This window comes from Carettochelys insculpta, chromosome 19 (assembly GCF_033958435.1).
Source record: "Carettochelys insculpta isolate YL-2023 chromosome 19, ASM3395843v1, whole genome shotgun sequence".
NCBI lineage: Eukaryota > Metazoa > Chordata > Testudines > Carettochelyidae > Carettochelys > Carettochelys insculpta.
The window spans coordinates 15,406,357-15,427,478 of NC_134155.1; the positions used below are offsets into that span (position 1 = coordinate 15,406,357).

The following is a 21,122-nucleotide window of genomic DNA, read 5'->3' on the forward strand; positions in this document are numbered from 1 at the left end:
CCCTTTGTCTGCCATGTCTGCCTAGACTGGGAATAGTTCAGGACAGCACTGTCCCTTGCTATATTTGTACAGCACCTGGCACAATAGGACCCTGAACTCAGTGGCAGGTTCTAGGTATTATTGTAATACAAATAGTGAATCCTAAACAGGCAGAGGTGCTGTAAAACCATGAGAAGAATCAAATGATCAGAAACCTAGAGAAACAGACTGATATGCTCACAGCAGGAAGGACTAAAGCAAGAAAAATAATTAAATAATTATTCAGTTTCCTTCATTTGACCAATAATTGTAGAAATGCCAGTTTGGTCAAAGTTAGGACAGATCCTCTGAAGATCCTAGCTCCATCAGTAAGAGACTAGAAACTCCTTACTGATTTCAGAGAGCCACACTGAAGGTTCTATTTCCTTCCTAGTACAGACTGAGCCTCTCTAATCCAAAACTCTCTCGTCCAATAACATCTATAATGTGGCATGATTTTAGTTAGCCAGATGACCACTTATCGTGGGCATGGCCAAGTTTTCCATGGTCCAATAAAGTTTGTTTCCAGCAACCAGTTTTGATTCTCAGTGTTCTGTGCTGTTATTTAGCTCTAATATACCCCTAAATGTCTTCTAAGAGCCCAGGAAGCAGTGGAAGTGTTGTTACTGTGCTAGACATATTTATCTCCCAGGGTCCAGAAAATTCTCTCAGCCATCACCAGCATCCTGAGGATTCTGGACAAGACAGGGTCAACCTTCAGTGTATGTGGTTATAACATTCTTTATTCCATTTGCTTCTTTCCTAAGGTTTATCGTCAGTCCTGAGTTATACACCTTGTACACTTTACTCTAGCTGTGAGAACTTGAATATGGCACTTATTTGTGCCTCATTTTCCCCATGTGTAGCACTGGGTTAACACTGCTGTGAGGCACCTAGTGTTAACTCATAAACAGTTAAAGTACTGCAACATCCATGGTTGAAAGGCGCTGCATTAGAAAAGGCAAACTCCATGCTAAATTCAGTAGCAAAATTCTCCACTCAAGACAGCTAACTAGGGCCCCAACTGGTGGGGATAATGCTGCTGCCCTCCTTTGTAAAGTGTTTTTGAGATCTACTGATAACACCAAGCTCTTATCTAGTGATTTTTATTAACTCTGGAGGCGAGATTTTAGAAAACTCATTTCACAGAGGCCTGTAAACGTAAATCCAATGGTAACATCTTTCAAACAGTCCCTAAAGAAGAACAGAATGACTTGACTGCTAGGTCCCTGAACTTCTTGAATGACCTGTGACCGGGAACGAGAGTCAAAGCCAGCACAGGAAAGGTATCAGTCATGGCTCTGCACAATCACCATTTAAGGAACCAAATGCCATTTCTTGTTTGCTTGAGCAGGCTGCTGTACTGTGGTTAAAAGACAGCAGCCGTCTTCAGGGCAAACAGGAAAATTATTCTAACTCAAGCAGAGGTAACTTCAGGTTAGGGCTGTATAAACTCAGCTGGTCATTCTTTAGTTGGAAAAATAATTTGTCAGGCGCTCATTATTATCAGTTTATTCCACTGCTAGTTCCTAACGGAAAGAACATTCTGGAGCCCTTGTTACAGCTCGAGAGTGGAAAGATGGCAAGGGCCAAAAAAAGTTGGAAAAACCTGTTTTTGTGGTGACAAAAAGCCATCCAGTTTATATACAGGATGCAGCAAGGCCAGAATATTTCTTCTGGTCAGAGACAGTGAGGGAGTGCCTCAAGTTCAGAAGGCTGTGGCGAAGGAATTTTAAAAAAAATATGCTTGATATTTACATTTTAAAAAGCTATTAAGAAAACTTTACATATAAATTGGAGCTGGAAATGCTAGAATCCGTTTGGAGAGACAGGGTGGCCCAGTGGGAGCACTCTGGACTGGGTGCAAGCACACCTGTCTATTCTCACCTCTGCCACAGACTTCCTGTAACACCTAGGACAGGTACACAGGTCTGATTCCTCAGAGAATGGAAGGACAAGAGTCATCTATGCAGACATTTATTATGGACATGGATGTTAAAGTCATTTTTGGCATGGAACAGGAGTATGTTAAGAGTTGCAGAAAGGAACTGAATGCTCCCTGTGGAGCACTCCAGTCCTGTGAGTTCTTGGTTGGAAAGCTGTTCCTCAAAGTACATAATTCCAGACAGCCTGAGGAAGACTGGAGGTGGATTTTGTGCATTTACTTACTAATATGGTACTGGTAGAGTAAGACTGATTTCAGTCCAGTTCAATACATGGGAAGGAGCTGGGAGGAAGATGCTAATGAAGAGAAAAATGAGGGGGAAAAAATTCGTTTCCAACTGTAGTTTTCTATTAGCTGCTCCAGTGTAGATCAGACCTTGAAACAGCTGTTGCAATTTAAGAGGCAGATAGCTACATGGGATCAGATCCTCAGTGGATGTAAATCAGGAGAGCTCCTTGAAGTTAGTGGAATTACATTAATTTACACCATCTGAGGACCTGGTTCATAGTTTTCAATGGAGCCTTCTGTACCAGGATCTCAGTGGATTTACAAACTTTTCTTAAAAACAGCAAGAAGTCCTGTGGCACCTTATAAACTAACAGATTTTTAGAGCATAAGCTTTCATGGGCAGACCCACTTCTGACAAAGCTGATGTAAATGCTGGTGTAAATTAATGTAATTCCACTAACTTCAAGGAGCTCTGCCCTGTAAAAAAATCTGTTAAATCCATACTGTGCTGCAGGACTTCTCGTTGTTTTTGCACGTACAGATTAACATGACTACCCCTCTGATACTTGTCAAACATTACTTATTAAGCCTACAAACTGAGTGTAACACATTCCAAACTTACACATGAGGAAGAGTGACACAGAGGCTGAGTGACATTTTTGTAGTAAAAAGGAAATAATCTGGAATAGATCTTCTGGCTCCCAGCCCTGTATTCAGTCACAGGCCATCTGCTCTGAGCTTTTCAGCCACTTCTAGTTTGAATTCAGACCATTCTGGGAAAATGCTTTTACTAAGCATTATTAGAGTCCCAGCAACATTCCAGGGAGATCCACTCCATACTCTTGATCAGGACTGGTGAGCAGCCCATAATGCACTGCCCCAGAAAATCCTTTCCAGGTTTTACAATCAGCGCACAGAGGGTGGGAGTACTAGGGATCTAGGGAATACTGACTCTCACAAAACAGGGAGACAGCAGTAAAAGCTCAGAATTATGTCACCCACTACTGAGTCTTAGTTAAAGGAGCTCCTCACTCACACGAGACACATCAGTCTCCAGCTGAACCTAAGCTACCTGTACAGTTGAGTGTCCTTATCCCAGAGGCAGCTTATTACATATGCATCAGTATGAAAGCAAAGAGTTTGCTCAAATCTGTTGAGCAACTCTTCACATGAAGGTAGGTGTAAGTTGACAAGGAGAGCTGTATGATGCTCATTTCTTAGCTTAGACAGGAGGAGGGAGGCAGGGTTAGTCAAACTGCATTAGGATGCTTAATATGACAACATGCTAGATGACGCACTCCCCCACACTGGGATGTGCTGTGTACACAGAATGTTGATGTAAACAAGAACCCTGACCAATCGGTTTTTTGATATCCCCCTGCTTGCATTTCCATGCAACAGTCCTATGGCCCCTTTGTACAAACTGGATCCTATATGGAAACTTAATGTCCATCCATATAGGTGAATATGAGATCTTACAGGTGAAATTCACACCATCCAGAAAACCTTCACAATGCCCTATGCACAGGGGTCGGTAATCTGTGGCTCTGGAGTCCCATGTGGCTCTTTAAGGACTTCTTTGTGGCTCTCAGCGCTATAATTGCAAAGTAAAAAACAAAAAACCCACCTATTTTCGATAACTGTTGAATGTCTAAGAACCCAAAAATGAACAACTCATATCTAAATAGCAAGTCATACGTGATCTCAAAGCGTTGGATAACTCCACCTTTAATATGTGCAGTGTATTGTTGGATATGATACAGTATCTGTGTTTTGATCATGTTGGTAATAAAGTCTTGATTTTGAAAAGGAAAAGGAAACTTGCAGCATTCCTCCTGGAAAGGGTAATATGCAAATCAAATAAGAACTAAAATTGGCATAATTACAGTGGGGTTGGAATGGCTTCAAAGAAAAGGAAAAACAAAGATAAAAACAAAGGTTTCAAACTGAACTGACCCAATCCTTCACAGTTATATCAGATTTGTCTGGGCTGCCTTTATATCTCATTTGCAATGAGAAATTTGCTAACACCAAAAAAGGCAAACTTGAAAGAATATGCAAAAAGTTTGTGAATGTCCTTCACTAAACATGCATCTCGTTACAAATCATTGCGCACTGTTCTTAAAGAAGAAGTTACTCACCTTGTGCAGTAATAATGGTTCTTTAGGATGTGTGCCCCCGTGGGTGTTCCACTCTCGGTATCGGTGTGTTCTCACACTGGCACTCGGCAATTCTTCCATAGCCGTGGTTTCCTGCACTATGCATGAGCAGAAGCACCTCCTTGTGCTCTCAGCTTGTGCGTGGGTTCCTCAGTTCCTCCTCTACCTGACAATTAGAGCAAGACACTCCAAAGGAGGGGAAGGAGGGAGAGAAGTGGAGCACCCAGAGGGGACACATCTCACAAAACCATTGTTACTACACAAGGTGAGTAACTTGCTCTTCTTCAAGTATTGTCCCCATGGGTGCTCCACTCTGGGTGACTCTAAAGCAGTAGTCGCAGAATGGAAGTGGGTTTGGAGCTCAGTCACTACCGCAGCAGACCATACAGCTTAGCCCACTTGAATAGAAGCGATGTTTGATGAGAGAACGTAGTGTCAGGCAAATGCGTTACTGGAAGACCGCATGGCCACCTTATAAATGTCCATCAGAAGTATGTTCTTGAGGAAAGCAGTGGTGGAAGACACAGCCTGGGTTGAGGGGGCTGTGACAGCACCTGGCAACTCTCTCCAATGAAGTGCATAACAAGTGTAGATACAGGAGGAAACCCACTTTGAAAGCCTTTGGGATGAGATAGGCAGCCTTTGGACTGTTCCACAAAGGACAGGAAGGGCCAGGTAGATTTTTGCCATGGCTTCGCACAGTCAATATAGAAGGCTAATTCCCAACGGCATCCAACATATGCCATGAAGCTGGGAGCCAGGCTGATGCCTGGTTCCTGGCTCCCTACCGACCTGCGCAAAATTTGAGTTACGCGAGGGTGTGCAGGAGCACAACCCTCACATAACTCAGGGGTCTACTGTACTGATTAACTGGGACTTCCTGAGTGTCCCTATCTAAAGATTGTGCCACCTGGCAGAAAAGGTCCTGGAATGACCAGTCAAGGGAGACGACAAGGCAAGCACTGCATCATCTAGTCATGAGGAAGACGGCTGCAGAGTAGAGGCTCTTTCCCCCTTACAGAAAGACCTCTCAGTGCTAGGGTGCACCAACTGAGGAAACTGCACAGTGGATGGACGTGGTGAAGGTTGGCGTGGTTCCGACATGGATGACGTGCCAATTGTGTATGGAAGTGCCATGACACCTCATGCAACAAGGGCCACTGTTGTTCCACTTGGGAGTGCTGGTGGGCAAACCATGCTGGAGGAGGCAGATAGTACTGCGGGTCTCTCGGTGCCAATTGCTGTGGCAAGGAGGGCCTGTATGATGTGCCATGATTGTGGCATCTGCAGGGAAGGATGGTAGAGAAGAAACAGAGGAGCTGGCACGGTGCTGCACTGCGCACACACCAGAGAGCATGCCAGGAGGTGCTTCTGTGCATGCACGGCATGGGAAACCACAGCTATGGAAGAATGTCTGAGCGCCAGCCCAAGGACGCACCAACATCCAGAGTGGAGCGTCCACAGGGACACAACTTGAAGAAGAAATAAGGGTTACAGAAGGTATGGCTTGATGTCACAGTAAACCCCCGATAAGCGCAATTTCTCTCCTGTTTCTCCCAGCTCCCACCACACCCCCGATTTGCCTGAAATTCAAGTTATGCAAGGGTGCACAGGAGTGCAACCCTGGCAAAACTCAGGAGTCTACTGTATTTATTAAGTACCATCTCATATTCCCATGCACTGTGGCTCCCACATTATTGAGTTTTTTACTCAATTAGAAGAAAATAGCTTTTCTTGCTATTTGGTTGCCAACTCCTAATCTAGACCACCCCTAACAAGTGTCTGTCTAGCCTGCTCTTAAAAATCTCCAATAATTAAGATTCCATAAACTCCCTAGGCTATAACAACAAGGGGTGTGTCTACACGGGCACAAATCTTTGAAATAGCCATGCTAATGGCCATTTCGAAGATTACTAATGAGGTGCTGAATTGAATATTCAGCACCTCACTAGCATTAGGACGCTTCCAGCCACGGTGCTTCACAAGCCCCGCTTTCGAAAGCGCGTGACTCGGCGTGGCTACACAGGGGGTCCTTTTTGAAAGGACCTGTCCCTTTCGAAATCCCCTTATCCCGCTCACTGATCGAAGTGCTGCAGCTGGAAGCGTCCTAATGCTAATGAGACACTGAATATTCAGTTCAGTGCCTTGTTAGTAATCTTCGAAATATGGCTATTTCGAAGATTTGTGCCCGTGTAGACACAGCCAAGAAGTCCTGTGGCATCTTATAGACTAACAGATATTTCAGAGCATAAGCTTTCATGGGCAAAGACCCACTTCTTCAGATGCATGATTGGGGGTTCCAGAGGAGAGTCTAATTATATAGGCTCATGAAAAGGAGGGAGTCCCAGTCAAGGGGAAGGCCTGTATTGATGAAGTAAATTCAGTCGGGGTATGTGGCCCACCTTCAGCCGCTAATGTGGCGGTGTGAACACCAAAAGAGAAGAAACTGCTTTTGTAGCTGGCCAGCAATTCCCAGTTCAATCCTTGATTGGTCATGTCAAATTTGCAAATGAATTGCAGCTCTGCAGTTTCTCTTTGGCGTCTGTTTTTGAAGTTTTTTTGTTGTATGAATTAACAGATACAAAAGTAGCCATCCTGCAACAAAAAAAACTTCCAAAACAAATAAAATAAATAAATTTGGGAAGAAGCGTGCTTTCAAAATCGGGGCACCCTTTTGAAGGAACCCCAGCTACACAGCTGTTTTTATTTCAACATTAGCACTTTTGACAGAATGCTGTGGCCACCATTATGCAAATGAGGTGATGAATATTCATATCAGCACCTCATTTGCATTTTTGAACAGCCGTAATTGACGTGCACCTTCCAAAAGTGAGGGGTAGTGTAGCCACAGCCCTCGTGAATGAGGTTTACCTATTTCAAAACAAGCCAACCATTATTTCAACATTTTGAAATAGCAGTTGTGCTGTGTAGACACTAGCAAAGTTATTTTGAAATTACAGCTGTTATTCTGAAATAGCTTTGCTATGTAGACCTACCCTAAGACTGTACCTACACTAGAGCGATTTGTTGACAGACGTTTCTGTCAGAAGATATCTTCCAACAAATCATCTGTCCACAGATGGTGGCCAGCCACAAAAGAGGATCACTCTTTTGATCCCCTTTGTCAGCAGAGAGTGGCCAGACTGCTAGGTCACTGTCTCAACAGAACAGTCCCCAGAACCCTGCAGACAGGGTTGCATGGCTGGCGATCCTTTCCAGGAGCCCCAGCGAGATGTGTCCTTCGAGGACCCCCTCCTTGTCAATGCCTGTTCCCTGGCCATGCTGAGGCTTGCCTACCTCATTAAGGAACAGCACAGCTGCTACAGCAGGGCTCACACACTTTCTGAGAGAGACACTGCACTTTCCCGATAGCCATGGTGCCAGAGCAGCCCCCGGGCTTGCACTGGCCCCACCCAAAGGTGCTTCACAATCTGCTGCACATCCTCTGGGACATCCTCTTCCTCCTCCCCAGAGAGGACGACCCTAGCACCACTTTGGAGGAGCACGCTCTTGCTGCCACACGAGCCCACCTACACTTGCACCCCGCAGGTGCTCAGGCACGTCCAGAGGCATAACACCAGTTCCGACTGGTGGGACCGGCTTGTCACAGGGCAGTGGGATGACCAACAATGGTTCCAAAACTTCTGCATGCAGAAGGACGTGCTCCTGGAACTCTGTGCCTGGTTCACCCCCACCCTCTGGAGACAGGACACTTGGCTCCGCCTGCCATCCCTGTGGAGAAGCAGGTCACTATGCCCTCTGGAAGATGACCACCCCGACAGCTTCTGCTCAGGGGGAAACCACTTCGGTGTAGGGAAGTCCACGGTTGGGGCTGCCCTCATGCAGGTAAGGCACTCTTGGGCTGTAGGCCCTGCAGGGTGGGAGAGGTATCTCACCCAAGGGGGACCCTCAGGAGGCACGGTTGGGGGAAGCCTTGTCCCTGGGGGACCGTGCCGCCCCACCCTCTCACAGCCCTGCTCCCAGGGATTGCCCAGAGAGTTCAGAGGAGAAGGGACAGGAGGTGGCAGGCAAGCCCCGCAGGGCCCAGGGGCTCCTCCCCTTAATCCCTGACATGTGTTTGATCCCCTCCCCTTGCGGGTTGTGACAGCCATCAACACCATCCTGCTGTGGAGGGTGATCCATCTGGCAGATGTGGATGTAGTCATGGCCAGATTTGCCACCCTGTGGCTCCCCAGCTGTTTAGAGGCAATCGACAGGGCCCATATCCCCATCCATGCCCCAGACTACAGTGCAGCCTAGTACATAAACCAAAAGGAATAGTATTCCATCACACTGCAGACCCTGGTCAACCACTGGGGACAGTTCATTGACGTTTCTGCAAAGGGTGGGGGTGTGTTGAGCTGGGCACGCAACGTGTGGTTGTTCTGCAACTCTGGCCTGTTGTGGAGAATAGAGCTGGGCACCTTGGTCCCCCACTGGGAGCTGACAGTCAGGGATATGCACATGCCACTGCGCATTGGGAGGATGAGGCTTACCCCCCCTCGCCCTGGCTTATGAAGCCCTAAAGTGGGCAGCTGGACCTGAGCCAAGAAGTGTACAATTCCCAACTCAACTGGTCATGGATGCAGGCTAAGTGTACCTTTGGCTGCCTGAAGGCATGCTTCAGGTGCCTTCTCACCCACCTGGATACGGGGGAGTACAATGTCCCCCAAGTTGTAGCAGCAATTGTGCCCTCCACAACATTGTGGAGGGGAAGGGGAGGACTTCCTCCTGTGGTGGGGAGCAGATGCCTGCCACAGCTATGAGCAGCTGAGTGCAGCTCTGATCCACCAGTCCCATCGGGATGGGCTGCAGATCTGTGAGGCCCCAAGGGAGAGCTTCTCCGGCAGCTCCCAAGGACCCTCCCCAGGGCCTCCCCAGCAGGGACCTTGGGCCCACAGCCCTAGCCTGTTCCCAGCACAACCTCTCCCTTCAGCCCCTCACCTCTCCTTGATCCCTTCCCATCAAAGAGGGATGAGGGGGTGGTGTTCAAATAAATTTCTTACTCAAAACAAAGAAAAGCAGTACAAAAGTAAATTCTGTAATAAAAAAAACTATTACAAGGTGCAATAACAATGTACTATATACAGTGGAGGGACATGGGACAAGGGGTGGGAGGCATCAATCCATGAAGGGGGCGTGGGGCCACGACCCTAAGCAGCAGCCTCAGCCTCAAGATCCCCTCTCACCACAGGTTCAGGGTCCCCTTAGGGGCATGATTGGGGCCAGGAAGATGGGCAAGTACGGCAGCAGTGGGGCTGTGATGGGGTCTGGGTCAGCAGGGAAAGTGTGGGGGTGGGCATGGCCGGCCATTCCAGGAGGTCCAGGATGACCTGTGGGATGGCTGGTAGGGGGAGAAGAGGTGGCAGCAGTCACGCGTTGCTAGGCCATCAGGTCCCATCAGATGCCAGTGGTGGCATCAAAGCAGGGCATCAGCTGGTCCAAGGCCCGTAAATGCCACTCCTGGTCATCCCGCAGTCACCGCTTGAGGAGGTTGGTCAGCCTCCAGAGGGCAGCAGTGTGAGCCCTCTGGAGGTCATTGTGTGCCCGCCAACATCCCCTCCAGCCATGGGCCCACCCTCTGTAGGGTGTGCGGTGCCAGCTCACCCTGGTGCTGCTTCAGAGCTGACTAGTCCTGGCAGTGAGGTGAGGCTGACTCGGCCCTTGCTTGATGCAGGTCCAGCTGTAAGGAAGAAAAGGAGGGGGGATGCTGAGTCCTGCATGCAACACAGCACCTGAGCCCCTGCCCCCCCCCCGCCACCCCATGAACAACAACCAACACCCCTTGGGCCATGGGATGGAGATGTCCCGGGAGCACAGGCATGTGTGACCTGCACTATGTGGTGCCTTGTGGACCAGGCTGATGGCTAAAAGCCTTCTCCCCACCCCAATGGGATAGTGGCCAAGGGAGAGTGTCTGTCCATGGAAGGGTCCCTGCATGGATGGTGGGTGAGGCGGATGCAGCCTGGCCCTCCCTGAGGCCCACTCACATATGTGCGGCTTGCAGCACTGCCCTCGGAAGTGGGTGCTGACTCTCACCTGCAGGCATGCACACGTGCCGAGAGCTGCACACCTCTGTGCCTCTGGGGTCAGGCCAGTGCCCATATGGTTAGCTTGCTTCCAGCCGTGGCAGGGGCTGGCTGGTCAGGTCCCCCTGCCCCTAGAGCCTGGGGCTTCTCCAGGCTCCTGTGAGGCTGGCAGCAAGCTGGTGCCCATGCCTGGGGGCTGTCTCCTAGGTCTGGGTGGGACACACTGCCTTGTTCACGGTTCCACATGCCAGGCCCACAGTGTGAGGTCCCACCTGAGCCGACCTGATGAGGCTCACAGTTTACCCCATAAGCACCCGCCCCCAACACACTGGGGTATGTGACACACGGGGTACTTACGGGCGGGTCCCTTGATCAGCTCCAAGGATGCCCTGGCAGTGGCCTGGCTGGAGGGGACCGAGTCCAGGTCAATTACCAGGGTGCTGCTGCTGCCCTCAGACCCCATGTCCACCTCTAGCTCTGGCAGAGGTTGGGTCCAGGGATGCTCCTGGTCCTCCTCCTCAGGCTTCAGCTGCAGTGTCCACAGGGGCAGGCGGAGCAGGTGGCCCATCCTGTCCCTGATCTGCACCTTGCATCCCGGCCTGGGTGTAGGCCTGACTCAATTCTTTACCTGCCACATGGTTTCCAGGGCACCCTGCAGCTTCAAGAATGGGGAGAGGCAGGGACCATAGAGCTCTGCTTGCTGTGGACAGGGAGTCCCCTGGGGCAGCTGCCTGGTACCCTGGAGGCCTCTTTTGTCACCAGAAAGTGCCCCTGCTCGCTCCCCGGAGCGTCCACACTGGCTTTCTGTTGACAGATCTCTGTCAAGAGAGGCATTCTGCCTCACGGGGGAACTGCAGAATGCTGCCAACAAAAGTGCCGCCTTCCGTCAATTTACAGTCAACAGAACATCTTGGTAATGTGGACGCTCCATGGGTTTTGTCAACAAACACTCTAGCGTAGACACAGCCTAAGTGACTTGACTAGAGAATCTGTAGCAGGGCTGGGAACTGAACACTGGAACTGTTGGCCCAGAACTTGGCACCAAGTTAGCCACAAGATCACCTTTCTCATTTACTGCAGCAACGAAGGGTCCTGTGGCACCTTATAAACTAACAGAAAAGTTTCGAGCATGAGCTTTCGTGAGTTAACTCACTTCTTCAGATTCTTCAGCATCTGAAGTGAGTTAACTCACGAAAGCTCATGCTCGAAACTTTTCTGTTAGTCTATAAGGTGCCACAGGACCCTTCGTTGCTGCTACAGATCCAGACTAACACGGCTACCCCTCCGATACTTTCTCATTTACTGTGCATCCAAGGCCACATTTATGGGGTAAAAGCACCATCAGAGCGTCTCATTTCTCACTATGCTACATGGAAAGCCAGTGCATAAATAACATCTAGCTCATATTTGCGATCTATTGAAGAAAAGCCATAAGTGCTTTATGAAATAGGGCGCTTTATAGATGGGGATACTGACGCACAGATACGTGAAATGATTTGCCCAAGGTAACCTAGCAGGCCAGTGGCAAAGCTGGGAATAGAACCCATTTCCCCTGAAGCCCAGTCCAGTCCAGTCCTTTATCCACTAGGCCACACTGCAGAAAGCGAGTTCTGGACAGAGACGAACAGTTGCTCAGCACCAGTGAGACACTAAAAACGCTGAACACCCCTGGCTCTCTGTCACTGCACCTCGCATCAAGTCTGCACCTGGCGCCAATACTTACACCTGTCCCTCAGGTTCATAGGTGGATCCTGTGATACTGAACTCATGTAGGCTGCAATGGATCCCCTCAATCTTCTCAATAATAAACATCTGCAGGAATGAGAGAGAGAGAGAGACACACACACACACACACACACACACACACACAACATTAGGAATTTTGTGCATGGAGCCACAGACATTAAGCAGATATATGATTATTTTTTATTGACTAGAAGCCAGCTCTGCTAAGGGTAGAGTCAACTGCGTCCTCTCTAGCCCGTATCCCACCAGTACCACGCTTACATCAGTGCTCTCCTCCAGGCTATGTAATGCCCACTCAGTTTCTGGCAGCTTCTAAGTCCTTCCAAGCATACTCTGACTTTTCCATGTTCTTCATCATCTCTAGCATTTCTCACACCCCACCTCACCTCGTTATCTGAGAGTAGCCAGAGAGCCAGCTTCTAAAGAGCTGTCTGTATTTGTCTATGAATGGGGGAGAAAAGGGCTATGGTTCTTGGTCTGGCACACAGCTTGTCCACACCACACTGGAAAACACACAGACCTGAGGAAGCCACTCAGTGCACCCAGCCCAGAAGGTCTTATTTACAGCTGTCACATTCACACAGCATAACAAGGGGTTGTAATCCCTTTTTGTTAGTCTCTGGAGCTGAAGGCCAGGCCTTGGAAAAGGGCCACACAAAGGGCTCTTTACCACAGCTGTTTCCCGTTGTGGCTTTCGCCCCTTTTGGGCTGGGTGTTCGGAGCAGCTTCCTCAGAGCTGTTCCTCCCTGATGTACCAACAGCACAAAAACCAACAAAAATCAAAACCTGGCCTCTCAAAATTGCACGCATTTTCCCTGACTGCTCCGGCAAGCTGCTGACTAAGATCGGTGGCCCCCTTTTCTCCCTGCAACAAGTTGCAAGAGAGTTTGTTGATACTCACTTTGCCTGTACCGTGATTTAGGATTTTCACCAGAGGGAGTGAAAGCAAAAACAAAAAAACTCATGTAACTAAAAGGATTCCCTTGACCTCAGTGTCACTGGGAAGCAGCACCACCTGCTGGTAAGCACCTCCAAGCTGTCAAAATACTTAATTTAAAACAGAGACAAGTGGAGAGAAGGTCCTAAGGAAATCACTGTTTATTTAGATTGTGTCTGTTACTCACTTGTAAGACAGGCCAAGGGTTGGGGGAAGCTGTTAGACAAGGATCTCTCCTGCCAGCAACACTGGCAAAGGCAGGAAACTCAATTTCCCAATTACATACTATGTAATTTGCGATATATTTGAGAGAGTTTGCCTGTCTGTCTGTTCAAGAACTCCTATCGAAATGGTAAGAGCTAGGATCAGCAAATATGGTATACAGCTTCCTCGTACAACCTGAAGCATCATAAGGGTCTGGTTGGGCCAGGAAAATGAGATGTACCTGGAATGGGACTGCTCCTTGTAAAACCATACAAAACAAAAAGAGACAAGCAACAGGCAGGTAAAAGGGGCCTCTGGGGGTGCCCTGCCCCCAGCCTCCCATCCCCAGGTCCAGGTTCATCTGCTCCCTGCATTGCCCAGCCAGAGTGAGGAATGCAACAAACTGTGCACTTTCTCTTTGCTCTCTGATGAAGGGGAACAGCCAACAATGTCTGCATATGAATTGGGAAGTGTGGCAGCTTCACCCCACCCCCTGCCTTCCCTAAAAGGTGCATGGGGATGGGAGGCTGGGGGCAGGGCACCCCCAGAAGCCCCTTTTACCTGTCTGTTGCTTGTCTCTTTTTGTTTTGTATGGTTTTACAAGGAGCAGTATTTATTTTATCTACAGACATCTATTATATATCTATTTTATAGCTATAAAAATAAATACATATTATGTGGGTCTTTGCAATCTATACACAGCTCTTTTAGCACTTAGTCTCACTGGTTGGTCACATCCGGTCTAGGAGCCTGGGTTCTGCACCCAACTGGGTCACTGACTTCCTAGGGGCTGGGCAAGTCACTGTGCCTCTCATTTACACCCACCCACCCCTCATTCCACAATTCTTTGCCTATTTAGATTAAAATCTCTGCACGGCAGGGAGAGTGTCTCTTAATATGTGCCAGCACAGTGTTTAGCACAACGGGAGCCTGGCTGCTGGTGGGGCCTCCACATGATATTGCAATACAGCTAATAGCAGTAATATATTTTGAGCTGTCTTTTAATACAGTTTAGCATTGGAAACAGGGAAACGACAACCTTTTTGCCTAGCTGGCGCTCCCTGTAAAACAGGTGCCCCCTCAGTGAGCCACAATAGAAGAATTAATGAATCTCAATTACTTCATGTATAACAACTTTGCACTTGCACCATGTTTTTCATCCAAGGTTCTCAAAGTGCATTGAAAAGGGGGGCAATCACCTTTTCACAGACTAAACAAACTCAGGCAAAAAGAGTGTAAATGGCTCTGGTCATTCAGTGCATCAATGGCAAGGTTGAAAGCAGAAAGGAGGGCTGGCTGACTCCCAGCCCTGGGCAAGCTTTGAAGGTAAGCTGAATGGCCATGCAGGATAAAGCTCTCTGCAGCCTCTGCTCACACCAGAACACTTCCTACCTTCATAAACCAGACTACAGTCAACACATCCACCATATCCCACATAAAAGGATACTGCCAGACACATATGGCAAGTGATGTTTTTCACCTGCCAGCCAGCAAGTCATTAAGAGCTAGGGCCAGATCCATGAAAAAAATAATTAGCTCTACAACAGGATTAATCCATGTGAAGAAAAGGTGCCAAGAATAAATGAGCAGCTGTTTTCTTCCCCCATCCTACTGAACAAACCCCTATAACACTAGAGGCTGTGTGCCAGGGCTGCAACTTTGACAGGCTATTCACTCAGAGGGGTAGCTGCGTTTGCCTGTAGCTTTTCAAGCTATTGAAGTTAAATGGAGAGACTCCAGTTTCAAACCTTGCACAGACAAGCATGAATTGTAGGTGAATATTACCAGGAGGGAGGAAGTTAGCAGTTGAGGAAGTGATGTACTTTCACCACTGCAGAAAAGTCGTGGCAGGGATAGTGCAATGTTGTGAGGAAGCCTAGAGAGACTTTGTGGTCAGATTACTAAGAGCTGCTTTAGCAAAGTTACACAACATTTCATCAGAGGATACAGTGGCACATACTAGATTAGAACTATAGTCTGGTCAGTTCACCTATCAAGCCTGCAGTTCATATTGCCAGGCAGCCAAAATAAACATCAAAACCGTCATCATCCTACACGTAATCCTGGCCCACTGGACTTGAGTCAGAAAGAATGGAACTAAGGTCCTCCATTCAGCATCACAACACTTAGCAATATTTTTGTTATCATTGGGTTTCAGTACTAGCACAACTGTTTTAGGCCTTCTGCAGACCCTGAGGACAGCACCACATCAGGTCTCCTTTGCAACCACTTCAGGGCTGGAAACTATTTTAAACTATAGCTTAAATGCAGTATAAATTGTTAGAGAAGCCTGAGAAATTCTGGTCCAGCCATGTCATCTAACATGAGCTCAGTCCATCCTCTTCAGCATTGTAATAGATTGTGCAGGGTCAGTACATGGGACACACCTCTTATGTAACCACAGACATGAATCTCCGAGGCTCTTGATCCAGTACAATTCACCATGTCTTTTGATGACAATGCTAGCGACAAATGAGTTTCCACTGACCAAAACACATTGTAAATGTGCAGAAGATTTTGCCTCCAGAGTGTAATCGCTATGATGAGATGAACAGTTACCATGTCTCTGGCCACCCCATCAGCAGCAACTAGTCTATTAGAGGCACTGTCAATTCACATTAGTTTTACAAGTTTGTTTACTGTGGTATCCATACAAACACACAAGCGAAGTTACCTTGACAACTGTCCTATCTCATATTTCTTCCCTTGTCTTTGTTGGTGTCTACCAGTATTAGAGACAAAGCTATGCATTATGATCACACGTGCTTCCTAAATTAGGGTGCTCCTCACCCACGCCTATGCACCACAGATTATTTTCCCTGTTTGTAGTGATTTTCAATATTAATTTTAACAAATTATTAAGTGTAGAAACTAGGCAAAGTAAAGGAACATTTGACAAAGGAATATGGTTCCTGAATGGGAAGCAGTGGAGATTATTGGGGTCATCATATAGCACTAAAGAATGCTGGCTGCTACAGGTACAGCCTCCTTCTTCCTCTCTAAGCTATCATCCACACTCAATGGGCTCATCTACACCAGCCCCCTTCTTCAAAGGGGTCATGTAAACTAGCTCAATGGGACAATAGCAATGAGGTGCTGTGCTGCATATGCAGCACCTCATTAGCATCACTTCCACTGTGGGAATTTCAAAGTTGCTAACTTCGAAGCGGTGGGAAGCAACTTAGCCATGGGCACTTCGAAGCATCGGCAAGCAGTGCAGCCGCAGGCACTTTGGAGTACCCGTGCCACTTCAAAGTTCCCTTACTTCCAAAATATTTTAGGAGTATGGAAACTTTGAAGTTGACCGAGAACTTCAAAGTGCCCACGGCTACACTGGTTGCCGGCACTTCAAAGTTAGCAACTTCAAAGTTTGCGCAGCAGGAATTATGCTAATAAGATGCTGCATATGCAGCACAGCACCTCATTACTATTCTCCCATCAGGCTTGTTTACATGCCCCCAAATAGAAGTTCAGTATTTTTAAGGCTGCATTCTAAAATGGAATTTCTGTTTTGAAATGGATGGGAGCCAGGCAGCTCTGATCTGGAACTGAACTTCCACAGAGTCAAAAGCGGTGGTGGTTCAGGTCCAATGCCCCAAAAATCAGGTCTACTGGAACCTAAACCCACAGAACCTATTGATTTCACTGGGATATCTGCATATCTAGAGCTTGCAGGAGCAGCCCTAAAAGGGCAATTTTGCTCTCAGATGTTAGTGGCCAGTAGCACAGAGGAGATTGTGCAATTTTAGCCATGAACAAGTACATACAGAACATGCTGCCAACCCTGCAAACTTATCCTGGGATTCAAGAAGCAAGCTGAGCTCTCTTTCAGATGGAAAAGAGTAAGATCAATGTGAAAGGCTACTGCCTGAGAGATTGGGATTGGGGTGGCTTTGGGCAGGCTAAGCACCAATCCCAAGGTGAGAGGAATGGTCTGAAGCCCATTCTGGGGAGTTCTTGCTAATTTTCTGCTCATTTAAATTATTTGATTTTGCAAGGAACAGTGTCCTTCCAGGAACAGACCTTATTGACTACAACTGATTTTCCCCCAGGGCAATTTCACCAGCTTACATGAACCTTGGGGCACCTGAGTGAGACACCTACCCTGTATTTCTTGTACAAGCTATCACAATGCCTGTTACATATGGGTACAGTAGAGATAGGTCACAAGAGAAGCGTTACCACTAACACATCTTTTGCTTCCACTACTGACGTTTTTATCCGAGTGTCCTAATATGCCAAAATATGGCAGCAACTGACTGACTTCCTGAACGGGGACCTGTATTTACAGTTCATCTTTGGCTCCTCTCCATCTATCAGGCCATTTGCTTTTAGTGACACATTATTTCAAGGCATTAAGTTGAATAAATGAGCAACCCAAGAGCTCTAGCCTTAAAATAGCAAATATATTGCTTGGTACTCTGAGCACATTAACAGCATCAGAGAACAGGAAAAGCCCAGGCCTGGGCAAGATAGAACCACGTTTCCCACCCCCCCAACACATACACTGGTTAGGGCACAGAAAGGGGATTGTCACTGCTAATATAGCACAATGGGATAAAAGTGGCAAACAGTCTTCCCCAGTACACCTTATCCTCCTTAACCATCCATTCAGGGGCATTACCAGTCAAGCCCAATAATCGGGTAATGTAGTTCTGACATTTGGACAGAATTAATGCTGCATAACACCAAGCTTGTTTTTACCTTCTGCTCCAGCTAGCTGCTTACCTTCCCCAAGGCATAACACTGATATCTATCATCTGTTAGATGAACTTTAAAAGCTCCTCAACTTTACAACCCAATTCTTCCTTCCCCGCATTTTTGAACCCCCTCCTTGTGTGCAGATAAGGCAACACAGTTACTCCAGGAACACATTGCTCTGGCATTGCACAGCATTGCCAACATTTGCCCATAGGGCTGAAATTCTGCATCATAACAAGGGTCTGGGCTGTTTTCTCGCCCAGAAGAAAGGAATTCCATAGCCTAGCAATTGGCCTCTGGGCTCCTACAGGTAACAGATACTCACGTATATTGCGTAAGCGCAACCCCCTTCCAATGCCACTATGGTAGCTTTTCTCATCAGAAAAAAAACAAAACAAAACAAAACACAAAAAACCTGCAGTTCTCCATCTCTCTACAGTGTATTAATCCCAGTGCAAACCTTTCTGCCACTCTTCAGGCAGCCAGCTGTGATGCTTTTGTGAGTTTCTTAATCCAGCTTGCCCCAAAATAGCCCAGACCCACTCAGAGAGGCAGCAGCCAACATCATTCTTAATCCGTCCTATTTTGGTGCCCCCTCCCACAACTCTTAGCTCAGCCCCTCAGTGTTACTAGCCCCTGCAGAAACTGAAGAGTTTTTCAATCATCAGGAAGCGAAGTCGAATATCAACAGGCCAGAGTTTAAAAACTCTGCATGGGTGGCAGTCAGTCACTCTCTCCTACAAACACCAGGCTACTTCCTCTTGGATCTCATTCCGTATAGACTGCCTGTCAGCACTGGCTAAATCTGGTTAATGTTCCAGATCTCCCTGAGCACTTAGGGGAGGGTGTTGACAAATGGAGAAAGCCATCAAATGATCATTTGCACATGCCTCGAAAAAGCAGCTTGTGAGAAACCTTTCAGCAGCTAATGATGGAAAGGAATAATGATACTGTGAGCTTAATGTTCAGGTGTAACACACACACACACACACACACTTTTTATACAGTACATGCTTCCCCCTGAACATACACAGAAAGCACTGAAAGAGCAGGGCTGTAATCTGTTTGTCTTAGTACATGGCTACTTTGATTGGCTTCCATGGAACGAGTTGGGTGGACAAGGAAGACAGGACTCAACTCCACATTCTTCTGGGCCAGCATTCTACTTACCCATTGAAGCAATAACTTCCCCACCCAAGGGGCCAGCTCCTACTCTGCACTTTGATGTATTGCCTGAAAAATGTACTTCTCCCAGGTGGCTTTAAGCCACCAATCCACACCAATGCCATGCCATTAATGGCTATTGTTTTAGTTCCAACAACTAAACACTAACTCCGTGGCATCCAACAAGCTAGCCACTGGCCACATGTGGCTATTTGGCCAGTTGAGTGCAACTAATTGGCTTGAACAATAAATACATTTTCAGAATGATGTGGCTAGTTCACTGTAGTGGCTACTGCTTCAGAAGTAGTTGGACATCACAGCTCTAACTTATCACCATCAACCTGGTCACTTGCTGAGTTCTTGGCTATTGAGATTGTAAACTCCTTGAGGCAAGGACCATGTATCCATTGATGAGGAAGTAGGGTCATGTGGCTAAGATACCTGGCTAGTACCCAGAAAAACTGGGTTTAGTTGCTGGCTGGCAGACCAGAAGACAGGCTCTGCTAGGTTGCTAGCCAATGACTCAAAAACCCGTTTCAATTATCTGCTCTGCCACAGGTTTCATCTGTGACTTTAGACAAATCATTTAATTTGCCTGTATCACCACTTCCCCATGCATGATATGAGCAAAAAGACTACCTCGCTACATCACAGAGATGCTGTAAGGATAAGTTTGTTATGCTTTCTGAGGCACCTGGATAATGCAGGGATAGGAGACATCGAAGCAACTCCATAAGTTTACTGGACAGCCCAGTGCTGAGCAATGCCAGCAAATGAATACTAAATAACAAGCACCACCTTCGCAGCACAGGAGGAAAATTTTCAGTGACTTCTGTATTGGTTTCAAACAGCACAGCACCCAGGCATGGAGGCTGATTTTAAACCTTTAAGCTTGTAAATAATTACAGTGGATAGTCTCAAGGCACCCACAATGCACACAGAAATGCCTTGAATGCCTTATCCCACTAAACAGCCACAAGCCACAAAATGTTTAATACTGCTCATCAGATCTTCCTCTCTAGCTTTTTGGGTTGCTCGTCAAAACCACCTGAACAAAATGGTGATAGTGACCGTGAAATGCTCAGGAACATTAGAGAGCTATAAAAATAAAAACCAACAACAAAGGGGGATTTCAACTACCCCTCTATTGATAGGGTAACAGGTCACTTCAGGGTGGGATGCAGACAAACTTCTTGACATGTTAAAATGTCTGTTTCTTGGATCAGCTAGTCCCGAAACCCACAAAAAGAGAAGTAATACCTTAATTTAGTCATAAATGCAGCAAATGATCTGATTCAAGAAGTGAATATAGCTGAATCACTTGGTAATAATATAATACAATTTGACACCTCAGGATGCAGGCTGGACATCAAAGCACAGCCCATCATGGTAGCATTTAATTTCAGAAAGTGGAACACCACAAAAGTGAGGACATTTAGTTAACTAGAAAGTAAAAGATACAAAAGGTGAAATCTCTGCATGGAAACTTTTTAAAAGACACCATAATAGAGGTTCAATTTAAATGTATACCCCAAATTAAAAATACAGCAAGAGGACCAAAAATTGTGCCATCAGGGCTAAACAAAGAAAAAAACTGTAGTTAGAGGTAAAAGGTATCCTTTAAAAAGTGGAAGTTAAATCCTGAAGAGGAATACAGAAATGAGCATAAACTCTGGCAATTCAAGTATAAAAATATAATTAGGGAGGCCAAGAGAGAATCTGAAGAACAAACAGCCAAAGATTTCAAAAGTAACAGCAAAAGACATCAGAAGCAGGAAGCCTGCTGAACAGACACTAGACATTCAAGACGCTAAAGGAGCACTCAAAGACAATAAGGCCATTGTGGAAAAACTAAATTACTTGTTTGCATCAGTCTTCAAGGCTAAGAATGTGAAGGAGACTGCCAAACCTGAGCCATTCATTTTAGGTAACAAATCTGAGGAACTATACCAGACTAAGGTGTCAGAGGAAGTTTGGGAACAAACTGATAA

At 46.9% G+C, this 21,122-nt stretch overlaps 1 protein-coding gene across 5 annotated transcripts in view; it reads right to left on the reverse strand.

Annotated features, from left to right (window-relative positions):
• The window catches only part of ATP2A3 (ATPase sarcoplasmic/endoplasmic reticulum Ca2+ transporting 3), a 166,518-nt gene that overhangs the window by 35,544 nt on the left and 109,852 nt on the right, over window positions 1-21,122 (reverse strand). For all 5 annotated transcript variants that reach the window (XM_075013562.1, XM_075013558.1, XM_075013560.1 and 2 more), the window contains one exon: window positions 12,103-12,191. In XM_075013562.1, the coding sequence (XP_074869663.1) occupies window positions 12,103-12,191 (89 nt within the window). The remainder of the gene's footprint in view (window positions 1-12,102; window positions 12,192-21,122) is intronic.